The sequence below is a fragment of the Betta splendens genome, chromosome 9 (assembly GCF_900634795.4).
Source record: "Betta splendens chromosome 9, fBetSpl5.4, whole genome shotgun sequence".
Taxonomy (NCBI): domain Eukaryota; kingdom Metazoa; phylum Chordata; class Actinopteri; order Anabantiformes; family Osphronemidae; genus Betta; species Betta splendens.
Window position 1 is genome coordinate 26,126,230 of NC_040889.2, and position 21,385 is coordinate 26,147,614.

At 47.6% G+C, this 21,385-nt stretch overlaps 2 protein-coding genes across 10 annotated transcripts in view; one reads left to right on the forward strand and one right to left on the reverse strand.

Annotated features, from left to right (window-relative positions):
- The first annotated feature begins 379 nt into the window (after window positions 1-379).
- Window positions 380-8,374, forward strand: LOC114861288 (E3 ubiquitin-protein ligase KCMF1-like). 2 transcript variants are annotated; one of them, XM_029160315.3, is made up of 7 exons: window positions 380-587; window positions 2,360-2,527; window positions 3,883-4,022; window positions 4,701-4,802; window positions 5,351-5,531; window positions 6,246-6,564; window positions 6,880-8,374. In XM_029160315.3, the coding sequence occupies exons 1-7, from the start codon at window positions 572-574 to the stop codon at window positions 7,205-7,207; spliced, it is 1,254 nt and encodes a 417-aa protein (XP_029016148.1). In that variant the 5' UTR covers window positions 380-571; the 3' UTR covers window positions 7,208-8,374. The 2 variants fall into 2 exon arrangements, with proteins under 2 accessions (XP_029016148.1, XP_055367172.1); XM_055511197.1 differs by lacking the exon at window positions 380-587 and adding an exon at window positions 1,033-1,915.
- A 1,415-nt stretch (window positions 8,375-9,789) lies between these two features.
- The window catches only part of slc20a2 (solute carrier family 20 member 2), a 31,319-nt gene continuing 19,723 nt past the window's right edge, over window positions 9,790-21,385 (reverse strand). For 6 of the 8 annotated variants that reach the window (XM_029160312.3, XM_029160309.3, XM_029160310.3 and 3 more), the window contains 7 exons: window positions 20,905-21,001; window positions 20,651-20,770; window positions 19,458-19,685; window positions 18,729-19,368; window positions 18,449-18,634; window positions 16,037-16,121; window positions 9,790-13,717 (listed from right to left, as the gene is read on the reverse strand). In XM_029160312.3, the coding sequence (XP_029016145.1) occupies window positions 13,553-13,717; window positions 16,037-16,121; window positions 18,449-18,634; window positions 18,729-19,368; window positions 19,458-19,685; window positions 20,651-20,770; window positions 20,905-21,001 (1,521 nt within the window). In that variant the 3' untranslated portion in view covers window positions 9,790-13,552. Of the gene's footprint in view, window positions 13,718-15,354; window positions 15,440-16,036; window positions 16,122-18,448; window positions 18,635-18,728; window positions 19,369-19,457; window positions 19,686-20,650; window positions 20,771-20,904; window positions 21,002-21,385 lie in introns of all 8 variants that reach the window. The other 2 variants (XR_008695505.1, XM_029160314.2) reach the window with 2 other exon arrangements.

The following is a 21,385-nucleotide window of genomic DNA, read 5'->3' on the forward strand; positions in this document are numbered from 1 at the left end:
GAGGTACGATTCAATCATCGAACCTTATGTGTGCATAGGTTTGACTCAAAGGGCGATACATGCATCTTTGGTCATTTATATTACGTGCAAATAAGCATCCAGGCATCTTGGCTTGCAAAAATGAATATTTTTATGTGCTTCAATACTGTTTTTGTATGACATTCTATTTGCTTTTTAGTTAAAAGTCATAAACCAATGAAATGTTACAAAAAATGTAATGTATAGGTTCATCATACTTAATCTTAGCTTTGATTTGAAGCATATATCTGTTATATCCATAAGGACTAGCTGAATGATGGGTTCAAGTCTGACAGCTGTTGACTGTCAGAAAGAAGTTTCTCAGAATACAGATGTTGAAGTAAGCACGTGCCAACGGCGCCACCGTGCGGACGGAGCAGCAGTGCAGCAGACGGTGACACAGCAGGAGGCGGAGGGGGGCAGCGAGCCAGACCGGATCCTTCATGAGGGAAGAGGCCAGGGAAAGCCAGCCAGCCCCGGCTTCTCTTCTCTGATATTAATCTGTACCGCAAACAAGGAAGCCCGGGCGAAGGGCTGTGTTACGAACTGTAGGATGTCCCGTCATGAAGGTATGAATACGCTTCACCAACAGAGGACCGCACACGCCGGGATCTGACAATGAATTACGTTGTCAGAACACGGCTAGCTAACGGCTGCTAGCCGAGAATGTCTGTTTTGCAGCTCATCCTAGCTTGGCTTGTGTTAGCCGCGCGCTGGCTGGATCATTTCGTGGGGACACGTTGTGGCGGCCGCAAAACGCGTACGCACTCCGAACGAGTCTGCAGCTGACGTTTATATTTCACAAAGTGTTTAACACGCGCGGCTGTTGTAGCAAAACAACGCTGACATGTAAGCGGCAGAAGCTAGTCGTGGTTAGCGAAGTGTGCTAGCTAGCGCGTAAGCTAGCTAGTGCTGGGCTATGTAGGTTAACGTTAACGTACGGAGCAGCCGGGGGGGGGGAGCGGAGGTGGGGGACGACCGGGAGCTTCGGGTCCGCTCAGATGCGGCTCCGGGTCAGAAGGTGTCATGTCGGTGGTGCTGGCCGGTTCTAGCCCTCTTCCTGGTCAAGCTGGCCTGTTGGGTTCCAGCTTCGCAAGCTAACAGTTAGCGAACCAACACTCACGTCGTCCTTGTAAACACGTTAGGCTGGATGTTGGTTGTTAGTGTCAGTTAGATTCTAGTAGACGTCGTGAGCGTGTGTTCACGCTTATCAAACTATTAAAAGCCGAGTAATAGAACGTCTATTACAGCTTAGTAGCCTGTCAGCGAAGGGTAGCTGTTTTAAACCCCTCGTTTAAGGCGTCATTCTGGGAGGTCACCTGTTCATTCAGGAACTGCCATTCACACATTTCCACTACACACATTTATACCTGGAAGCAGCCTAGCACACACTCAGAATGGCCCGCGGTCGTTGAGCAGCTCCGCTTTGCTCAAGGGCACCACAGTGGCGTTGAAGAGGAATGGGACAGGTGCTGCCCTGTCACTTGGCCTGCCCAGATTTATCCTGGTGGTCTGGGATTGAACCTGTCGCCTTCTGGTCTATAAGCCTTCAGCAACAACTGGTTTATTTGTTAAAAAGCTTGGCTAAAAGCAAAGACTTGTGGCTCCTGAGTGTTTTTTTTATTGTTCATGCCTATGTTGCTGTCGACCGTGCTGTCAGCTGCTATATCAGTAAGCTGTAACACCAAGTGGTTGTCTTTGCAGCTAGCTGTCAAACCGGCGTGCGGCTTTAGCAGCTCAGTAACAAGGCGGGGGGGGAGTTTAGACGGATTGTTGTCATACAATACACTCAGACCGTGCGACTGTCCAAGTCAATCATGGAATGCCTCAAGTGGACCGCAGAGTGACCACGAACCTCATGCAACGCGCGCTAGAAGCTGCGGCCCATAGTGTTAGAGTGAGTGTAATTTAAATAAGCAGTTAACAGGCACTGGTCTGTTAGTTGTCGAGAGTTCCTGAGGAAGCGTTTACTGTGTACTCAAATACTCAATGAGACTGTCAGCACCCTTTCTCTTACGCCAATGATGGAGGGAACATAATGTTGTTTGCAGAAGAATAAGGAAGCTGAAACATTTATTTCATACACAAGAAAGTTAGATTTGGAACATTTGATGTTATATATAAAGAATAGGAAAAAAAAAGAATAGAACAACACAATCAATAACATGTAATTTGTTTGCTTTACATTATTTGCATGTTTTGAATATTATATTATTAATAATAATAATATATTTTTTGATTTGCTTACATATTGTGTTAAGTATTGTTTCCTGGTCAAGCAGGAGGGGGTTAATGTAGGTAAATGTCTCACCTTTCTTTTGTCTTGTCTTTCTTTCCTCAGGCGTGAGCTGTGATGCATGTTTAAAGGGCAACTTCAGAGGTCGGCGATACAAATGTTTAATTTGCTACGACTACGATCTGTGTGCATCGTGCTACGAGAGCGGTGCCACCACAACCAGACACACCACAGAGCATCCAATGCAGTGTATATTAACCCGGGTTGACTTTGGTAAGCAGAGTTTAAGCCTGGTTCAATGGATCAATTAGCTGCGATATGTTTTGCAGAACCACTTCTGTATCTTCATACATGCGTGCTGTGAAATATGTTGGTATTTAGCCTTTCACACATTGGAAACTGTTTTGCAATCTGTCGGGGAGCTGTTAACCCAAAACACGACAGAAGGTGCAAGTCTCCACAAAGCTATTTTATGTTCGCTAGACAACAATTTAAACTGCGGGACGAAAGATTTGCTGCTCATCTCACACTTGAACACGGAGCACCCAGAGACTTGATATCATTTCCAAGCTGTGCAAGAAGCGAGGCAGATCTCTAGGTTCATGTGTGGAAACTGTTGCAGTGTCTGAGCTCCTATGTTAACAGAGTAATGCAGCTTGTGTCATCTACATTATTTCATAGTTTGTAGAGTAGCACCAGGGCAGGCGTCTCTTCACTGAAAATGACTTGTTTGATATTCAGCTAGTTGCATTAAAGCCTCCTGAGGTCGTTTTCTCAATCAGTAAACATAGAATAGAGAATATAAATGAGATAAAATGTTAATGTATGGCTGGTAATTATTTTTAAAAAAAGAGCACAACCTGCATGAGATAATGTGTCATGCAAAAAAATCAAGGGAGCGTCACTTGGACTGAGCAGTGGATTTGCAAGCTGTTTGCCTTTGGCCAATGCAAAGAGGAGGAAAGGCTGAGTGCATAACAAACCTCAGACCAGCTTGTGTGGCCCCCTCCTTATACTCCATTAGGGGTAGTTGTTAATTAACTGCATTATGTAAAGTGTTGTTTAGTGTGCACTATGCCAGTGAAAGTGACAACTATGAAGTGAGGGACACAAAGCAGCCATAGTGTAGACTGATTAATGAGAATTGGTGAAATGAAGCAGAGGCCTGTTTTCTATAAATAGTGGAGTGGTCTTGTCGTTCTTTTAATTACTGTGGAGTCTTATTAGACCTTGAGACACATAGTTATATTCCATTATTCAATCCCTTTGTCCCTGAGGTTATAAATGTAGTTTATATAGTATAGCAATTAACCTACATGTGCTGTTGGAGTATATTTTCTGTCTACATAAGGACAGTTTAGGGAGCAGTGCCACAGAAAGGAGCTGGTCAAATTAGCTGGTTTATTGTAAAATGACTCCCTGCAGAGAATGATTATCAACTCATCACTGATCTTTGTTAATGCTTTTTGCACCTTATTTCAATTATTTGATTTGACTCTGTCCATTTTTATGATGTATGATTCTGTAGTAGCTGTCATTGAGCATCAGTGTCTTGACACAATGAAATCCAGCTCCTGAAATGTGAAACACCGACACTGAATGCTATGTCGATCTTAATTCCCCTTCAGACCTGTACTATGGCGGAGAAGCGTTCTCAGTGGAGCAGCCTCAGGCCTTCACATGTCCCTACTGTGGGAGGATGGGCTACACGGAGATCTCCTTGCAGGAGCACGTGGCTGCAGAGCACACAGAAACCTCTACAGAAGTGGTACGTTTGTGATGTTTGCACAACATCAGGAAGCACAGTGTTGATTTTCCTCGAATTCCTCCGATTTTTCTTTCTCAGTTGAGTAAACTCAATCAGTATTTGTGAATGTGTACAACATTAGAGCTGCTGTTTTTAACTGAAGTCTTCCTGATGTCACACAGATGTCAGTTTCTCTGTTATATGAGCACATAACAAGGTTCCTCAAGCCCCTTTCACACATGCACTGGAATCCTGAACCTTTCAGGACATTCAGCGGTTGAGATGCGTGAATGGACACCATTGTAAAACATTAAGTCTTTGCCAGAGTGAGTGGTTGTGTTGATGTTTGTTATATCATTCGACTGGGGCACGAGGAAAAGCAAAATGACTACTTTTTATAAAAGTGATGTACCAAAATGGAAACGGAGTGGGTGTGAGCACGTACTAGCAGCTAATGTCCATTTGCGCATGCATGTGTAGTCTGCAGTGTTCTGACGTGATTTGTTGATGTGAAAAATGGTTGAGCACTACAGTACTAGCAGGAATTGTGTTAAAGTAAACACTTAAATATGATTTTTGCTATAATGTCGTGGCGTGAGTTTGTAAGTGAAATTTCATTATTTTTTGTGTCAGTGAAACGTGCTAAGTGCAGTGAAGTGCATTGACATTGGCTGTGCATTCTCTGTTCCCATCTCCCAGATCTGCCCCATATGTGCGGCTCTGCCAGGTGGTGACCCAAATCACGTGACGGACGACTTTGCTGCTCATCTCACACTTGAACACAGAGCACCCAGAGACTTGATATCCTTTGCAAGCTGTTGAAGAAGAGATGTACATTTCAATATTCATGTGTGGAAACCAATGTTGTGTCTGTTGTCCTCTAAGGAGTAATGACCTGTTTAATGTTTAGCTCATTCCAAAGCTTCCTGTGTTTGCTCAATCAGGAAACAGTGAGGAGAGCGGGTTGTGCTCTTTTTCCAAATAATGTTCATGCAAGATAATCAAAAAAAGGGAGCATCACTTGGACTGAGCAGTTGATTTGCAGGCTGTTTGCCTTTGGCCAATGCAAAGAGGAGGAATGGCTGAGTGGATAACAGACCTCAGACCAGCTTGTGTCGCCCTGTCTTGTTCTGTATAAACTCAGGAAAACAATGAAGGCATAGTTTGAGTGATTAATGAGAATTGAGAACCTGATGATTTTGATCATTGGAGTTTGAATGGCAGAATTAGCTGAGGTAATGACGACCTGACAAAGGTTTAATATATGCTGTCTCCAGCTTTTCATAGTACTAATGTAAACAGAAATGACTTCTGGCATCATCTTGTGGTCCTTAACAAGCTTTTTTCACGATGAGTCCAGTGGGGTGCGACATGTGAGGAGGATGTTTCACCCTGGGCGAGGACTGGGGGGCCCACGAGCCCGTAGGTCTAACATGCACTTCACCAGCAGCACCACTGGGGGGCTCTCCACCAGTCAGAGCTCTTCGCAGAGCTCCAATTACAGCAGAGAGGCCATGGACCCTATAGCAGGTCAGTTCCACATCTCACATAACGGTCATGGGTATATGATAAGCCAGTGCCGATTAGCCACAGCATAGAAACACTTCCTGATATTGTCTCCTTTATTCTGGTAAACCTCCTGATAGAGGTCAGACAGGACGCTTGCCCTATTAACATGTACAGTGAGACAGCAAGCAATTATTAAGCACCTGTAGGAGGCATGACGCACAAACCACAGTGTTAATGCTTTCTCATGTAGTGTATTAGATGTGGTACATGTTTCTATGTGTAATTAAAGTAGTCTGGATATTGAAGTATGTGTGGGCGCAGTTGCTGTGGCAACAGCTAGTTTATCCTGTTTCCAATTTTGATCGGGTTCAGTGGTTGGCATTCGCCATGTCAGCTCCAGCTGTGCCATAATGAGAGTCCCTGTTCGTTCTGCTGCAAACAGGGCAGCAGCCTCGGCTTTAATGATGGGCTGTACCTGCTGGGCTGTTGATCCAACTGGTCCTTCTCCACTGTCTCCTTGATTGTGGATCAGAGGGAGTGTAGCAGTGGTACAAAATCCTTATCTGGGGTCTAGTTCTGACAGCATAGCATTAAAAATGGCAGATAAAATAATGTACAGTGCTGTTGTGGATGGTCTCAGTGAAGGTGGCGCAGAGTACTTGCACAGATGTTAATTTACCAACTCTGTACCAGTCCCTTTCTAACATGAATCTTGTCTCCATCATCTTCCTGCAGAGCTTCTGTCCCAGTTGTCAGGCGTTCGGCGTTCAGCGGGCGGCCCACTCAGCTCAGGCCCCTCGGCCTCGCAGCTCCAACAGCTTCAGATGCAACTCCAGCTGGAGCGCCAGCAGGCCCAGGCAGCACGTCAGCAGCTAGAGACGGCCCGGAATACCACCCGGGGCGGTGGCCGAGCCAACGCCATCCTCAATACAAATTCATCTGCCGCAAACCCAAACCCCAGCGCCAACCACACCACCAACCCCAGCCCAAACTCGGGTCCCCCCGAGTCCAACACACAGCACACTGCACACAGCTCCCAGTTTCTACTGAGCAGGTAGGACTGTTCTCTGCTTCTGAAGTCATCTATTAGTGTGTGCACTGAACGTGTATGTGGATGTAACAGTTTGTACAAAGCTTCACTGTGTATTTGTTGAGTTACAAATCACTGTTGGCTACAATCTGAACTGTGATTCTTGAGATTTGCTACGCTGCTGTGTTCTGCATGCAGAACGTGATCACAGATTTAAGTTGGCATATTTGATTATTCTGGGTTATCTTTGAGTTTCTTTGTTCATCATTGCGCCACCTGTGACATTACCCACCCTGCTCTTATTAACCGTCACATTGTCTACTGGCCCTTTGCTCTCAGGCTGAGCGAACCGCGGCTGTCTGAGGCCGAGCGGCAGGCGTGCGAGGCCCAGTGGGCCGACCGGAGCCTATTTGTGACGGAGCTGCTGCTGTCCACGCTGCTGCCCGACGAGGACGCGTCGGCTTCCTCCTCCGAGGACGAGGACGACTGTCACGGCTCTTTGCGGAATTTCGCCGACTTCGAGGCCATGGGCTGTGTTGAGGTGATGACCTTGGACGTGGCACTGGAGAACCTCAACCTTAAGGAGACGACCCCGGCTACAAAGACGCCGAAAGCCACGACTAAACCGGCGCCGACGAAGAAAGAGCCTCCGGCGCCGCCCCTTTGATGACATGGCCACTCCTTCCCTTCAAACCACCATTGTAACCGGCTGATGCCAAGTCAGTCCAACTGCCAATGGATGACAAAAAACTGCAGTTCTTCTTGGCTTTGTTTTATTTTTTTGTTTCTCAGTGATTGTCATTTCAGCTTTGTCGCTCCCCACTCGACCCATGTTTATTACGTTGTGTACATTGAATAAAAGTAGTGAGACGAGAGAATGTGAAAGCAAGCGTGGTGGGTGCGTGAGAGAAAGAAAATAACTATATAAATATATTATGGAAAAATCTATATGAAAGTTGATAATCAAGTCCTCATAATAACCTGTGTTTCCTCTAGCAGACGAGTAAAGCGTAGTTAACCGCTCGAGATGGACATGTCACACACTCACCCAGGGAGAGGAAGCAGACGGAAACCTCTCTGACAAAACGCTGCTGTGTATTTATAGTTATTAATTAAGAAGTGCTTGGATGGTTTACCACAACTTAAGCATGAGCTTAAATCACCATGTGCCCATTTTTAACTGCACAGTCACGAGGCGGGGAGGTCTTTCTCTGTTGTTCACCTGAGTAGCTGTAAATTAACTGCCGGCATTTCACTGGCATTTCTGCAACACACACGAGCAAATAGACTGATGGCTGCATTGGGTTACGTTCGTGTCCAGTCTCAACCCCCTCCCCTTTGTGTGATATCACCTGTTTTGGGTCACATGACCTTGCTTTATATTGACTGAGCACTTTGGTTTTTGAATTGCATATCCAGTGTCCATTTATGTACACTACAGAATCTCTAGATTAAAGGCGAGACACAACTCGGAGGCGCGCGGAGGTGAATCTGTTCCTTCGCTGTGACCATTTTCAGGAGCGAACACAACCTTGGTCTTTTTATGGTTGTTTCTTTATCCTCTTTTGTGAAAATAAACAGATGCTACTTTCTCAAGCTTCCCATCATCTGAAATTAATCTCTCCATTACTCATGAATGCGGATTACTCGTCATGTGACTTGAAGGACAGAATCCTGTATTGCTCTTTCCATTACTTTTTCTCAGTCAGAAAAACAAGTCTTTCTATGCCTCCACTGCTACTTGTAATGTATGTTTTTGGTTCAGCAAAGAAGCCAAACCACAGGGTAAACTTTCAGTTTGGAGGACAATAAAAATGTTTTGGATGGAAATGAACTAACCAAATCCTGCTCTCCTGTTTGTGTTCTTACTCTTTTGTTCATCCTCCCAGTTGCATACTTCCTGCCAAGCATGTACAGCGTATGGTAAAAATAAACCCTTATCTGACAGGTCAAGCTCAATCTCAATTAGTCTCGTCATCGACTGCCGCACGCCTTCGTTCACAGCAGCAAAGGAATGTGTCCACTGAAGTACTACAGCTGATATTTAAAAACATTTAAACATATATGGCATATCTTCATTGAAGGTTTGATTATTTTGGCTCATTATTGCAGTTTACTTACACTATTTCAATTTAGCTGAATGGGAGTGCTGGTGTAGTCGCCTGGTTGCTTCCCATTCAATGAGCTGGTTAAGCTGGTATTTAAAATGCCATTATAAATATAACCAAGATGTACGTTATAGAAAGGACTTATATAGAAAACTGATATTACTCGTATCCTGCTTGCTTGAGCTTTACTCTAAAAGGATAATACTAATAGAGCTGAGGTGGGGCTGTAATACGCCTGCAACCAATTATTTAAATTAAGTAATCATCTGAGTATTTCCTCAAACAATGTTAAAATCCTATACCGTAAAACTTAGACACTACTAAAATATATATATCTTGTTGTCCAGGGATCAAATGACTGAATTTATAAAAAGGAACAGAAACTAATAATCTGATCGGAACATCTGAAACAGAAACCTAATAATGACAGCCCATCGCCAAGTACAATATTTCCCATTGAAATTTAGGAAAAAAACTCAAAAATGAAGTGAAAGGTCGCACAAATGCACAACTTCCCACTGCTTTCATTAACTTCCAGTTAAGGACAGACCGTGAACATTTAGCCTGGTCCTGTTTGACAGGAGCCACACTTCATCATGGCTGAAGGACGTCTGCTAATAAAGAGCAACGCAATAAGAACCAACAGCCCTCACAAAGCTTGAGCGATTGTCCCGTTACTGCCTGACGGTTTCCATTTGTTCCCATTTGATTCAACCATGATCTCATTCCATGTAAACGGTGCCAGTCGCTGTAGAGACGCCGTCAGTCCAGCCCAGTCTGGCCAGTGGGTGCTGGGAACGTCCAGCCCAGTTAGCACCAAGTCAGTGAACGATGACCTGAGCCCAAAACAGGAAAAGAGCCTGAAGAACATTCATTCAGTGTGAGGATGGAAGACTGGGACGAGGTTGAACATGTACACAACTAAAGTTCATTTATAATTGTTGTTATTAAGCACTTTTAAATGATATATCTTTACCGTGGAGTATTTGAACAAATAGGTGCGAGCTGTACATGAGCTGGACAAACAGCTCACACGTTAATAAAACCCATAAAAATAAAACCCATCTGTTGATGCGCAGTTGGTAAAATCAGGGAAGAATAACTCTTATCTTTCCAAAATAAGACATCAAACTCAGAGGAATTCAGGTCATCTTTGTAATTTTAATTCCCATAATTTAGTTTAAATGCAGACAGTTTCACTAAAATCTTAAATAAAACATTACAGTACGATATATGCAAATCAGAAGAGCTTTAAGATTGTGTGGAAGCAGGCTACAGTTTCTTTAGATTTTATTTTTTAGTTTTTAAATCATTTTGTACTGGACAGGTAAATAGGAGTAAACAGTAAAAGGACAACACGCAGCTGAAAGCCTGCAGACCAGCCAAGGAGCACATTCTATTAGGAAACGGACCAGAACACTAGACAGCGCGCCCACACCCGACGACGGGTCCGAACCGGACCGACCCGACCCATTGGCCCTTCACCTCTGTCAGGTGGCGCTGGTTCCACGCAAACAGCGGCTGCGATTACACTAGGGCGGATGGAGCTACACAACCACGGAGTGACATCAATGTAGTTGCACCTTGAACAAGAAACGGCTCGTATTGCACATTCAGGGAGAAAGAAATGGCACATTCAGTTCCTCTAGTGTCTCTCTACGCGAAGGTTACAAAACGGATATGATGCAGTCGATGAAAAGTAACTCCCTCAATGGCAACTGTGCCCCTGCCTCAGCTGAACCGGACCGGCCTATGATGCTGTCCCTTTCTACAGAGGGGAGAGCGCCAGACTGCGCCCCCTAGTGGCTGGACTCAAAGGTTATACAGACCTGCAGTCTTAGTGATAATAGGACAACAATAAACGTATAAAATGTTTGAAGGTCAGTCAGACTAAAGCTGGTATAGAAATTAATGTCTGACTCATTTAAAGGCATCCACACATTGTATTTGTTTGTGTTGCAACAAAGGGAATTTTGTAACTGCAGGCACTGAGCCTCCACCTCCTGGTTCTGCTGATGCACCAGAGGAGACGGTTCTTATTTTCAACCCATCACGGCTGAGACCCCCACAAACATCTGCAGCTTAGATGCCACCTACTCAGTGCTGCTCCCACGATCTCAGCCAAGTACAGTTCAGTTCTGGCTCCGCAAGTTCCTGCGGTCAAAAAGCACCAATAAGGTTTTGGCAACACTGACATCAGAATGTGCAGCCTTTTTTTTTTTTTAACTTCATACCAAGTGTGTGGAGTTGGAGCCACCAGGGGGCGGTGTTGACTCCACCCCATCATGAGCAGTGCATCCCTTTTGGCCTGTCAGGACTGTGAATGCATGAGCGAGCAAACAAACGAAACAAGGAAGAAACAAATGAACAAATAAACAAAAACGCGACAGGCTAAGTTATAAAGGAGTCTGCACAACAAGGTGATCAACGATTTTCATCAAGGCCCTTTAGGAGCTCTCCCTGTGTTCAGACGCCTGTGAAGCACACAGCCAGCGCAGTATGAGCTTCTAGAGTGGTCACCTGCCAAAAGGAGAAAGCAAATGTCCTCAAAGTCCAGTTTGTCTGTTAGCGTTTTAGATTTAACCTCCTCATCTGCAAAGAGTCGGCCTGTCCTGCTCTCACGGCTCACCATCAAATCAGCAGGGAAACAAAATTACAAAGCGATTTCATCTAAAGTTCAAAAATAAAAATGGTCATTTCAACAATCTGATCTACTGGCGACCAACACATCCGTCTACACGTTAGCGCGCGGCTGCGGGGGAAATGTGGCTCATGGCACCGTGGAGGCGAGACAGCAGGACCAGTCTCTAGGGACCAATTCCCCCCATCAGCTCCGAAGTCTGTCCTTGTGTCTGGAAGCTCAGCCAGGTTAAAACTCAGATATGGTAGAAAAATATATAGTCGATGAAATTTCTATAGTTATTCTCTTCATTACTGAATTGCACCCATACATGTAGTGTTAACGCATTGTAGTAGCAGTGTAAAGTGACGGGGATCATGATTAGCACTACTACTACTACAACTAGTACTACAAAAATAAAGAAGAAACAAAGTCATCACACATACTTTTGCCCTTTCTCTCTCTCTCAACACTTTTTCATTTTTTGTTTTCTTTCTCCTCATAGAAATTCATGGTTACTAGTTCTGTCTTTCATTGGCATCATTAGGCAACAGTCTGTTTTTCCCCCCCAGATATTCTACAACATGGTTACGATGTAAACACCACAGTACTTAATTATTTTGCTTCATCTGCACAAAGTAAAACACATTGTTACAAGGCAAGTGGCTACGTAAGCATAGATTTGTTCATCAGAAACAAAACGAACCAAAAAAAACGAGAATAAGGGAACACACCACGAGAACCAAACCAACGAGCAACACCGGCCATGGAGTTTGTTCAAGAGAAGCTTCAGACTTTGTTCATCTACAGGTCGTGGTGACTCTGTTAAAAAGCTGGTGATGATCAGTCCCCCCCTCCCCCCAATACCATGTCATCCAGACAACGATCCCTAAACTGCTGATATTTTCGTGTATGAGCGGCCTCTGATTCGCCCTCTTCACCCTGTGGTGTCTAGAGAACCTTTATCACCTCTATGGCAACGGATCGATCGATGGGCTAAATGTTCCAGAGATCAGCCCAGCGCGAGGAGCTACAGGTCAGAGGTCGCACCCTCTAAATAACACAGCGGACAAGGCTTTAACATCTGGAGGCAGAGGTCCATATTGGCATGGAGCCGTCAGTACCAGGGAAATGACTCCAGTACCGGCGCTCCACGTGAGAAAACCAAGGCATATGAATGAAGATATGAAGAGTTTGAGATATTTTCGTGTGCATTTGGCTCCTGATGCACCTCGGCTCTTTTTTTTTTCCTACATTAAAGTGTCATGGCGACGACGCAGCCTACTTTGGCATGGTGCTGCTCTGAGCAGAGCGCCCTCGATCCAGTACAATCGCCACCGCGAGGACGAGACCCCGAAGATGACCTCCCGTCAATACTGCAGAACTTACAGACGCCACCACGTGAAAAGGAATGGAAGGTCTCCTGCCAACGGGTTTCATTCACTCAACACTGTTTTTCCAGTCAACACGCTTCAGCCGACCACTGAAGAAACAGCAGGGGATGAAACATACTGTGATATGGCATCATGAAGAGGTGAAGAGCCCCCAGCCCCCAACAGCCAAGGACAGTATTTACAGTACAAATTACATTATAATACATCATTAAAAAATATTAGATCCATCTCTAAAACATACAGGAGCTTTAGACATAAATCACCTCTGGTTTCTATGTATAATGTGGGGAATAACACACAAGAATAGTGACAGTCCCACCACCCCACGCTAAGGCTGCACCTGACTAATGTTGAAGGTGAGATGATGGAGGGGTTGGTTGAGCACACGCTCCGTTCCCTCGCTTTCAGATTCTGAAATAATAAAACGTATCAATGCGTCACGACGCTATGTGCAGGTTTTGCTTTCTGAATAATGAAGAATTAGCTTTAACTCAGTTCGTTGCTCGGTTTTAAGGGGCACGACGTTAGTTTAGACTTGTGTAATAGGGAGAAATGCTGCTCATCTTTTAACATTAATGTTTTAGACTTACTTAGAGTCTTATCATTGTCTTATGTACAGCAGATTGAATGATATGGAGAAAACACTGGTTACATATTTATGCACCCAAAAAGAGAATAAATAAAAAGCATCGAGCCGCCCCCCTAAAAAAAACAAAACAAAAAAACAGGCAGCATGTGAACCAACCCTTCTCACATCCACAGTTCAACCCAACCCATCCTCAGACCTCTGTGCCCCCCCTCCCTTCTCCTTGCTTTCCTCCTCCTCTCTTCTCTGCACCCCCACGACATGATATGCCCCCCGTTTCCCCCTCAGTCCTCCCTCCCGGCCCTCAGACGTAGGGCAGGATGCCGTAGACGAACAGGGCCATGACGGCGGCGCTGAACAGGCCGGCCACCGGCACCGTGACGAACCACGCCAGGAAGATGTTCCTGAAGAGGCGCCAGTCCACCGCTTTGTGGGAGCGAATCCAGCCCACGGCCACCACCGAGCCCACCTGTGGGCAGCAGCAGGAGAGGAGGCCGTCAGCAGCAGCACGGAGCCACAGGAGCACATTCAAAGACGCGTGAGGGCTGCAGGCTGCCAGGCTCAGGGTCACTTACAATGTACTTTGCTTTTGGTCTATGTTGTTTTTAATAAAAATGTCTCTAAAGGGTCAATTTGAGGAAAATGCTGTAAAATGTTTCTGGACAACTTTTAGTATGTGAGGAGAGAAGCCTGTGCGCAGCATCCAGCTCCTCAAGACCAACGCGGTCCAAAACATCTGTGTTAGTTAGAGCAAGCAATTACAGAAGTTATCTCTAAGTATTTTCAGTTTCTCTGTGTGGAAGTCTGACACTGGCAGCAAAAATGCATCGCTCCATATTAATTTGGCTGGAAATGTGTCTCCAATGGTTGTAGGAACATTTCTGCTAATGTCAGACCTCCATCTATTCATTTACTCACCGTCATATGAGAAACCGGTTATCAGCTCATCACTGAATGGTACAGTAGTTCAACACGTCAGACTCCTGTGTGTGTGTGTGTGTGTGTGTGTGTGTGTGTGTGTGTGTGTGTGTGTGTGTGTGTGTGGGTGGGAGCGGACAGTGAAAGGTGCAGTGACTGATCTCAGCTCAGATTGTGGCTGCGGTGCTCTCTCCGACTAAGGCCACAGAAACACGACACGGCCGCTGCACTAAATGTGGCAGGTCAAGTCACCTGCCTGTCGTCAGTAGGTCACGGTCGCCGGAGCGTCGGTCGGCCGGAATGAGCTGAAAGCAGAGAGGCTGCGTGGAACAACGACCCTGTGGCTGCGATGGCTGTTCACGGACATCTGGAGCATTTCAGCTATGCAGCCACAGAGGCCTGAACTCATGAAACCAGTCACTGCACGCGATCGCTCCCCACGCCGGAGTCGGCATCGATTCAGTTCAACCTCCACGGAAGTTAGAAAATACAAATAAAGAAACGAGAGTTCCGAATAGATGCCCACTCCCACTGATTCCCACTCTCACTGCCATCCGGGACGCGTCTGACAGATATTGTTGGCCGCGGTTCCCTTTAAAACGTAGTTTAACTGATTTAATGCTCAGGTTCAAGAAAAGCCAACAATATCTGCAGATCCCAAAGGCAGAATCATGTAATCAGGTCACCACCATTGTTGTGTTCCTCTAAGCATCAGTACATTTAGCATTATGACGCAGCAGTTGATTATCGGGGGTTTGGAGGAATAAGGTTTGGATGTTGATGATCAGTGATTAAATACCAGTTTTGAGGCTTGTGCAGTTTCCCTTCTGCAAACTGTTCCTGAATATGTATTATTAACAACACAGCTAGTAAATTCCTCCGTGCCTTTAACGTAGCAGCTGTTTTCAGCCACGGTGGAGGGTCGACACGGTTCCGTGTCATGAAGCTTCCAGTGTAAACTGGGTGAAACAGCCAGAGCGGATTAGTGCAGCTCTAAAGACTGCTCTGGACCCGATAACGTCATTAGGGGGAAACCTGGAGGTTCCGCTGCTGTCGGGAAACTGCACCCAGTCAAAACTTCAACAACAGGAGTTGTGATTGGCTCTGGTGATTGACAGCTACAGGTGAAGCCATGTGGAGCTCTGGGCGAGCTCTGGGTCACAGGTTCACTACCAAAGACTCCAATACCTTGCAGTGGGTGGAGCTTATTGGGATGCCCACATTTGATGCAACAAGCACTGTTAGCGCACTCATTACTTCAATGCAAAATCCGCTGTAAAGACAGATGAGTGGAGACACAGAAAGATGGAAAGGTAAAAAAAAAAGTGGAAAACAAGTGTGACAGGGTAGGAGGGCAGAGGCGTGTGTGTGTGTGTGTGTGTGTGTGTGTGTGTGTGTGTGTGTGTGTGTGTGTGTGTGTGTAGCCAAGCTCAGGAGGGCAGCGGACCCTCACACGGCCAGTGCTGAGATGCTGCTGGAGGAGGAGAAGGAAGAGAGGTGAAACGGAGCACGAGGCGCCGTGTTGATGGGGCGGACGGGAGGGGACACGGCATCTTCCAGCCTGGATCCGACATTCCTGAAAAGGTCAGGGGAGAGGGGCTGCACACTGCTGACCAGGGCTGTGAGCCGCAGGCTGGACACGGGGCGGCTGTGCCTTTCAAAAGCAGTCTATGGATTAGTCAGGATTGTCACGCGCAGCAAATAAAAAGGTCATTTTGCCACGTGGTTTGATTCCGACACTGGTAAATTTGGACTAAAGTGGCCGATGGGATTCCAGCCAACGCCGACCCTGGGGCGCAGTGTGAGCTCCCTGTCCCGCGGAGCCGCGTGGATGCGGGTGAACAGAGCCAGCTGGAGGTCCAGGTCATACCTTGCAGTGTGTGGTACTGACAGGGATTCCGATATTTGACGCAAACACGACTGTGACTGCAGAAGCCAGTTCAATAGTGAAACCACTGTGGAAGAAGGAGGGGGAGGAGGGGGAAGAGGGGACGGGAGCAAAGAGACATCCTTCATTGTCATGTCTGGGACGCGCCGCCGGGGGCGCGGCGTCACCACATTCCAGCGTTCACGTCAACCACAGCAGAACATTCAACAAGCACTCAAACCATAAAGACAGCGTTCGCACCAGCCTTAATGACTGAACCTCAGTCATTAACCGCTAATTGCTAGTCAGTAACTAAATGAGGACTAGAAGTCACTTCATTCTCAGCGTCTCGCTCATTTCAGCAGCCGTGTTCTGCCTCCCTCTGCGTCTTCATGTCGTGGACGAGGTGCTCATAAACGAGTCACCGCCTTTTTAGAGGGTCAGCGCTCGCAGCAGCATGTAGAGTGGACAGAGCTCGCTGTGTCCTGGTGTCCGTTGCTGCAAAATCAGCAACAGCGACTTGTTTCTGACCAGTCGGTTGTAAACACACTGAGCCTTTAGGTTCAGCCTATATAAATCACCAGAACAGCTGGGTTCCTTTATAAAGGAGCTATTGTCTGCTCACACAACAACAGGCGCCCGAATCTTAAGCAGATCAGTGACACTGGTGTTATTAACACCCTGTCCTTTCATGACATTTCCCATAGCTTTCTTCATCGTTAAGCGCAGGTTATATGTTGTAGAAGGTGCTGAAATGTGCCTCTAACAATTATTAGACATGTTTGTGTAAGCCAGTCACGTACAGAATCAGCCCATCACACAGAGGCAGCATCGGTTCTCAGTGTCCTGCTGGCGAAACGCGGAGAAACATGTGAATGTTCAGTAGTTTAACAGCAGTGGCCAGAATTATGAAAATTCATAATTCAAGTTAGAAAATGGCAGTGATGCACACACATACACACACACACACACACACACACACACACACACACACACACACACACACACACACACACACACACACCTACTCTTGGCTCAAACAAACGTCTTTGTCAGACTGATGCATTTAAAGAGACACAGCGGAAGTAGAACCTTTAGAACAGGGCACCAAAGCAAATTTGTCTTTGAGTCCTGGCAAAAGACTGAGCTGGTGACGGAAAGGGGGAGATTAGTAAAGAAAGAAAGAAGGCACAGAGAGAGAGACATGAAGAAAGATGAGAAAATAATGAGATGGAGAGAGCGTGAGAATGACTGCAGGACTTAAGGGAAAAGGCCGAGAGGTTGGACGCACTTAAAAAACACAACAAGGCAAAGACGATGGAAAATGGGAAGCAGCGAAGGAAAGAAAGAGCTGAGAGGATGAGGGTTGGACGCAAAATGGAGGAGGAATGTGAGAAAGAAGGAAAGACAGAAGGAAAACGACGTCCCTCCCTGTGGTTCAAGAGGAGGAGGCTGCGCCCCTCCTTCATGCAACGCCAAAAACTTTCTGCAACCTCGTGTGATTTCTCTGCCAGGCAGCAACACACACGCACACGCACACACACACAACAACAAAAAACTCATGGACCAATTAGGTTCCAACACATGACGCAGCCATGCATGCAGCACATTCCACCTGCGGGCGCCGAGCCTGACACACAACACGCAAACATACAGTGTGTGTGTGTGTGTGTGTGTGTGTGTGTGTGTGTGTGTGTGTGTGTGTGTGTGTGTGTGTGTGAGAGACACAAGGAGCCCAAGGACGAAGGAGCAGCAGCGAGAGGTTACGGACGTGCGGCGTCTGCAGCTCTGGATGCGGGACAAACTGAGCCACGGGGCCTCGTGCCGCTAATTTCATATTCATCACTATTATGTAATGAGTCAAAGGGCAGAGGAGCGAGTGTGCGTGACACGAGGTGATTTCCAGCAGTAAGGAATTATTTCAGCATTTCTAAATCCTTGTAAAACGCATTATGACTGTAAAAAATCATAATCACTGACACGTTGATATTAAACAGTGCAAAAAAAACATTATACAGTCACTACAACAATAGCAGGTTGGTGGTGCATCACTGCAGCAGCTGTTCAGCTTGGGAAGTCGAGTGCGATTAGTCAGCGTTTGCTGGAGACAAACACCTGATTACACAGATTAACTGTACCTGAGAAACAGGGACGTACGGAGACAGAACAGTTGGTTTAGAGATTTATGAATGTGTGCTCCTCTGAAATTACTATTAAACAGCCAAAGAGGTGTGTGCGTGCGTGTGTGTGTGTGTGTGTGTGTGTGTGTGTGTGTGTGTGTGTACACTTACAGAGCTGTACAGTTGGGTGAATCCCATGTTGGAAGGTTCGTCTCTTCCTCCACCTCCCTCTCACTATTAAACACACTCGCGCCCACTCACACCCACTCGCTCTCCCGTGTGGTGCCGTTCTCACCTTGAGGGGGTGATGGGAGTCAGATCCTTCCCCATGGTCTGGATGACGCGCCGGCCCCACACCCACAGGCCGGCGCAGATGCCCAGACCCCCGTAGAGCAGCAGCCAGACGGGAGTGGCAGCTTCCTGCATCACGCTGCCCGTCTCGTGGATCATCCACAGCGCCACCAGAGGCCCGATGGCGTTACTGCAAGGACGGGGACAGAACGGGTCATCCATCAGCTGCTCTGGGATCTGCATGAGAGGAGGACGGCTGGGCCGGCGCCCCACTGGAAGCTAACCTGACGTCATTGCCTCCGTGGGCGAAGGAGCCAAAGCAGGCGGTGAGGATCTGCAGGAAGTGGAAAAGCAGGAACACCTCAGACTTGTCCTTCTCCTCGTGGTCCTCCTCCTCGTCCGCGGGCGCCGGGGCCGGAGCCCCCTCCTCCTCCACCCCCTCCAGCTCCGTGGCCAGCTTCATCTCCACCCCGCCCTCCTCCGCCTCGATCTCGGCCTCGGCCACGGCGTTGCAGTAGGACGAGTAGCTGTCGTAGCGCACCCGCTTCTTGGAGTAGGACACGCTGTTGCTCCTGCCGCCGCCGCCGCCGCCCTCGCCCACCAGCTTCTCGCTGTCGTCCCGCGACTCCGTGCGCAGCAGCGGCTGGACGGGCATGCCGCAGATGGCGGCCGTGTAGCAGGTGTAGCTGTTGTTGCGGCGGAGCAGGCGGTAGTTGTTGTCCGGCGGGCCGACGTGGGAGCCCGAGCGGTCGCGCTCGTCCATGCGGCCCAGGTGGATCTTGTGCAGCAGGTCCTTGTACAGACCCGAGTCCTTGTGCACGGTGTGGTACACCTGGCCGTCGCTGCGCACGTGGCCGTCGAAGCTGAAGCTGCCGTTGGAGACGGGCGACTTGAGGCAGCCGTTGGTCATGGAGTGGGTGCGACCTGCAGGGGAGAAGGTGCACAAGGCGTTGTGGGAACAGGCACGGCTTCCAGGCGCGGGCGTTCGCGCCGAAAGGCTCCGTCAGCCTCACCGTACACCCTGCCGTTGGGGGGGGCCGTGCTTCCGTTAGCCACGCTGGGGAGCTCCGCGCTGGAGCCGCGGGCGCTCCGCTCGCCCCCGGTGAGCGGCAGCGCGGCGTCGTCCGAGCCCTTGGCCCCGGGCAGCTCCTTGAAGACCGGGGTCTCCTCTTCCTCCTCGGGGATCTTGTCCAGGCTCTCGTCCGAGATCCTGGACAGAGCTTGCTCCTTCTTGAGGCGACCTGAGGGGAGATGAGGCGGGGACACACGATCATTGTTCCATTTTACAGGTCGGGCGGAGGAGCTCCTCTGACTGAATTGGAGGAACAGCACAGTGATGAGTTCAGGCCATGTCACTGATCTTGCACATAAACCTCCCTAAGTTTCCTCGTGCATGTTGTTGTTGGAAACCAAAACCAATCTGTGTGAAACTGGCTGAGAGTCAGAAACATTCCACCGCCTCACGTATGGCCGTCAGCTGATTCTAACTAATCCCTCTGCTGACTTAATGCCGCCCCCCAATCCCTCAGCAGAAACACAAACAAACGCAGCCATCACCTGTTGCGCAGTGACAAATGCATTAATATCCAGATTAGAACCGATAATATCAGACATAATCCTCACAGATATTTAGGTTATGACACGTTAGGCAACAGGTTAAATCGGCCTCGTGTGTGGACTCAAAGGACCGTTCGCAAAAACAGTTGTTCTATTTTAAGCCGAGAGATGAGATATTATCATTTTCAGAACAGAACTCTTGTTTAAAAATAAACTTAACAGTAGAGGCGTCGGAGACGTGAGGCTTAGTGCGTAGCTTTTCTCGTATTCCTAACTATTTCTCCCACGCCGATTTTACCTGCTTCTCTGCTGATTGTCCCATTACACCACGCTGCCTGGCCTCGACCAGGAATGTGTGATGAATGTGGTCCTAACCTAACCTTACGTCTGGCCGTGTGTATGAGAACCAAGGCATCTCTGAGTGGAGCACAGAGTCCACAGCCTGTTGTTTTTTCCTCGTGGCTTTAGCGGTTCTGGCAGAGACCAGCACCAAAACACATCCCGCTGGCAGAGACAGACTGTGCTAGCAGAGGCTAAAGCTTTGTCGATAGGCCCGGGTCAGAGTGTGGAGCTCTGAGATGGAGTGAGAAAGTCTGGACACGCACACACGCGCACACACGCACGCACACACACACAGGGAAATACCCACTTGCTATTTTTCTCCTCATCCACGGACAGATGAATATCCAGACCACAGCAGCACAGACCAGCGACCCGGCTAACGTTATGAGGAAGATGGCCCACACCGGCAGCATCTCCAACCCGAGCACTGCAATCAGGGAACACACACACAACAAAAACACACACCTTGCATTGAGTTTTACACGGTCATGACTGTGTGATGAGAATGTGATCACACGCTGGTGCGGAGTTAAAGCTGACGACAGCGGAAGGGGCTCTTACGTGGGGCTCCAGTGTACATGATGGAGAACGTGTTGATTCCGACGGTGGAGGCGTAGAAGAGAGGCAGCGCTCGCAGGCCGTTAGGGACAGAGTCTTCCTAAAGAGGGAACACAACCACGGCGCTGTCATAGGCGAGATGTTAGCCTGCCCTCACCGGCAGCTGTGTCCTGTCAGACTGTTCCTGAACTGCTCACTGAGGCCAGCGACGTTAAAAAAACACGCCATTGTCCTTTATTTGCACAAAAGATGAATCTGACATGAGCTACGATCTCTCTCCTCGTCAAATAGTGTGTGAACAGAGACACTGATGAACATGTGGAGATCCAATCTATATTTTATACTATATACTTATATATTATGTTTGCATAAAAAGTTTCAGGTTGTGTTAAGTTTGTCTCGCATTTAAAGTAATAAAAGCCAATTTTGGGACTCAGCAGGTGCCTCTGGCTCACAGGAGGAGACACATCAGACGTAATCCTAC

Excerpts from the sequence above, each read along its gene's own strand:
- LOC114861288 (XM_029160315.3), top strand. Across the intron at positions 4,803-5,350 it reads ACAGAGCACCCAGAGACTTG|GATGAGTCCAGTGGGGTGCG; the intron begins ATATCCTTTGCA and ends AGCTTTTTTCAC. Across the intron at positions 6,565-6,879 it reads TCCCAGTTTCTACTGAGCAG|GCTGAGCGAACCGCGGCTGT; the intron begins GTAGGACTGTTC and ends CTTTGCTCTCAG.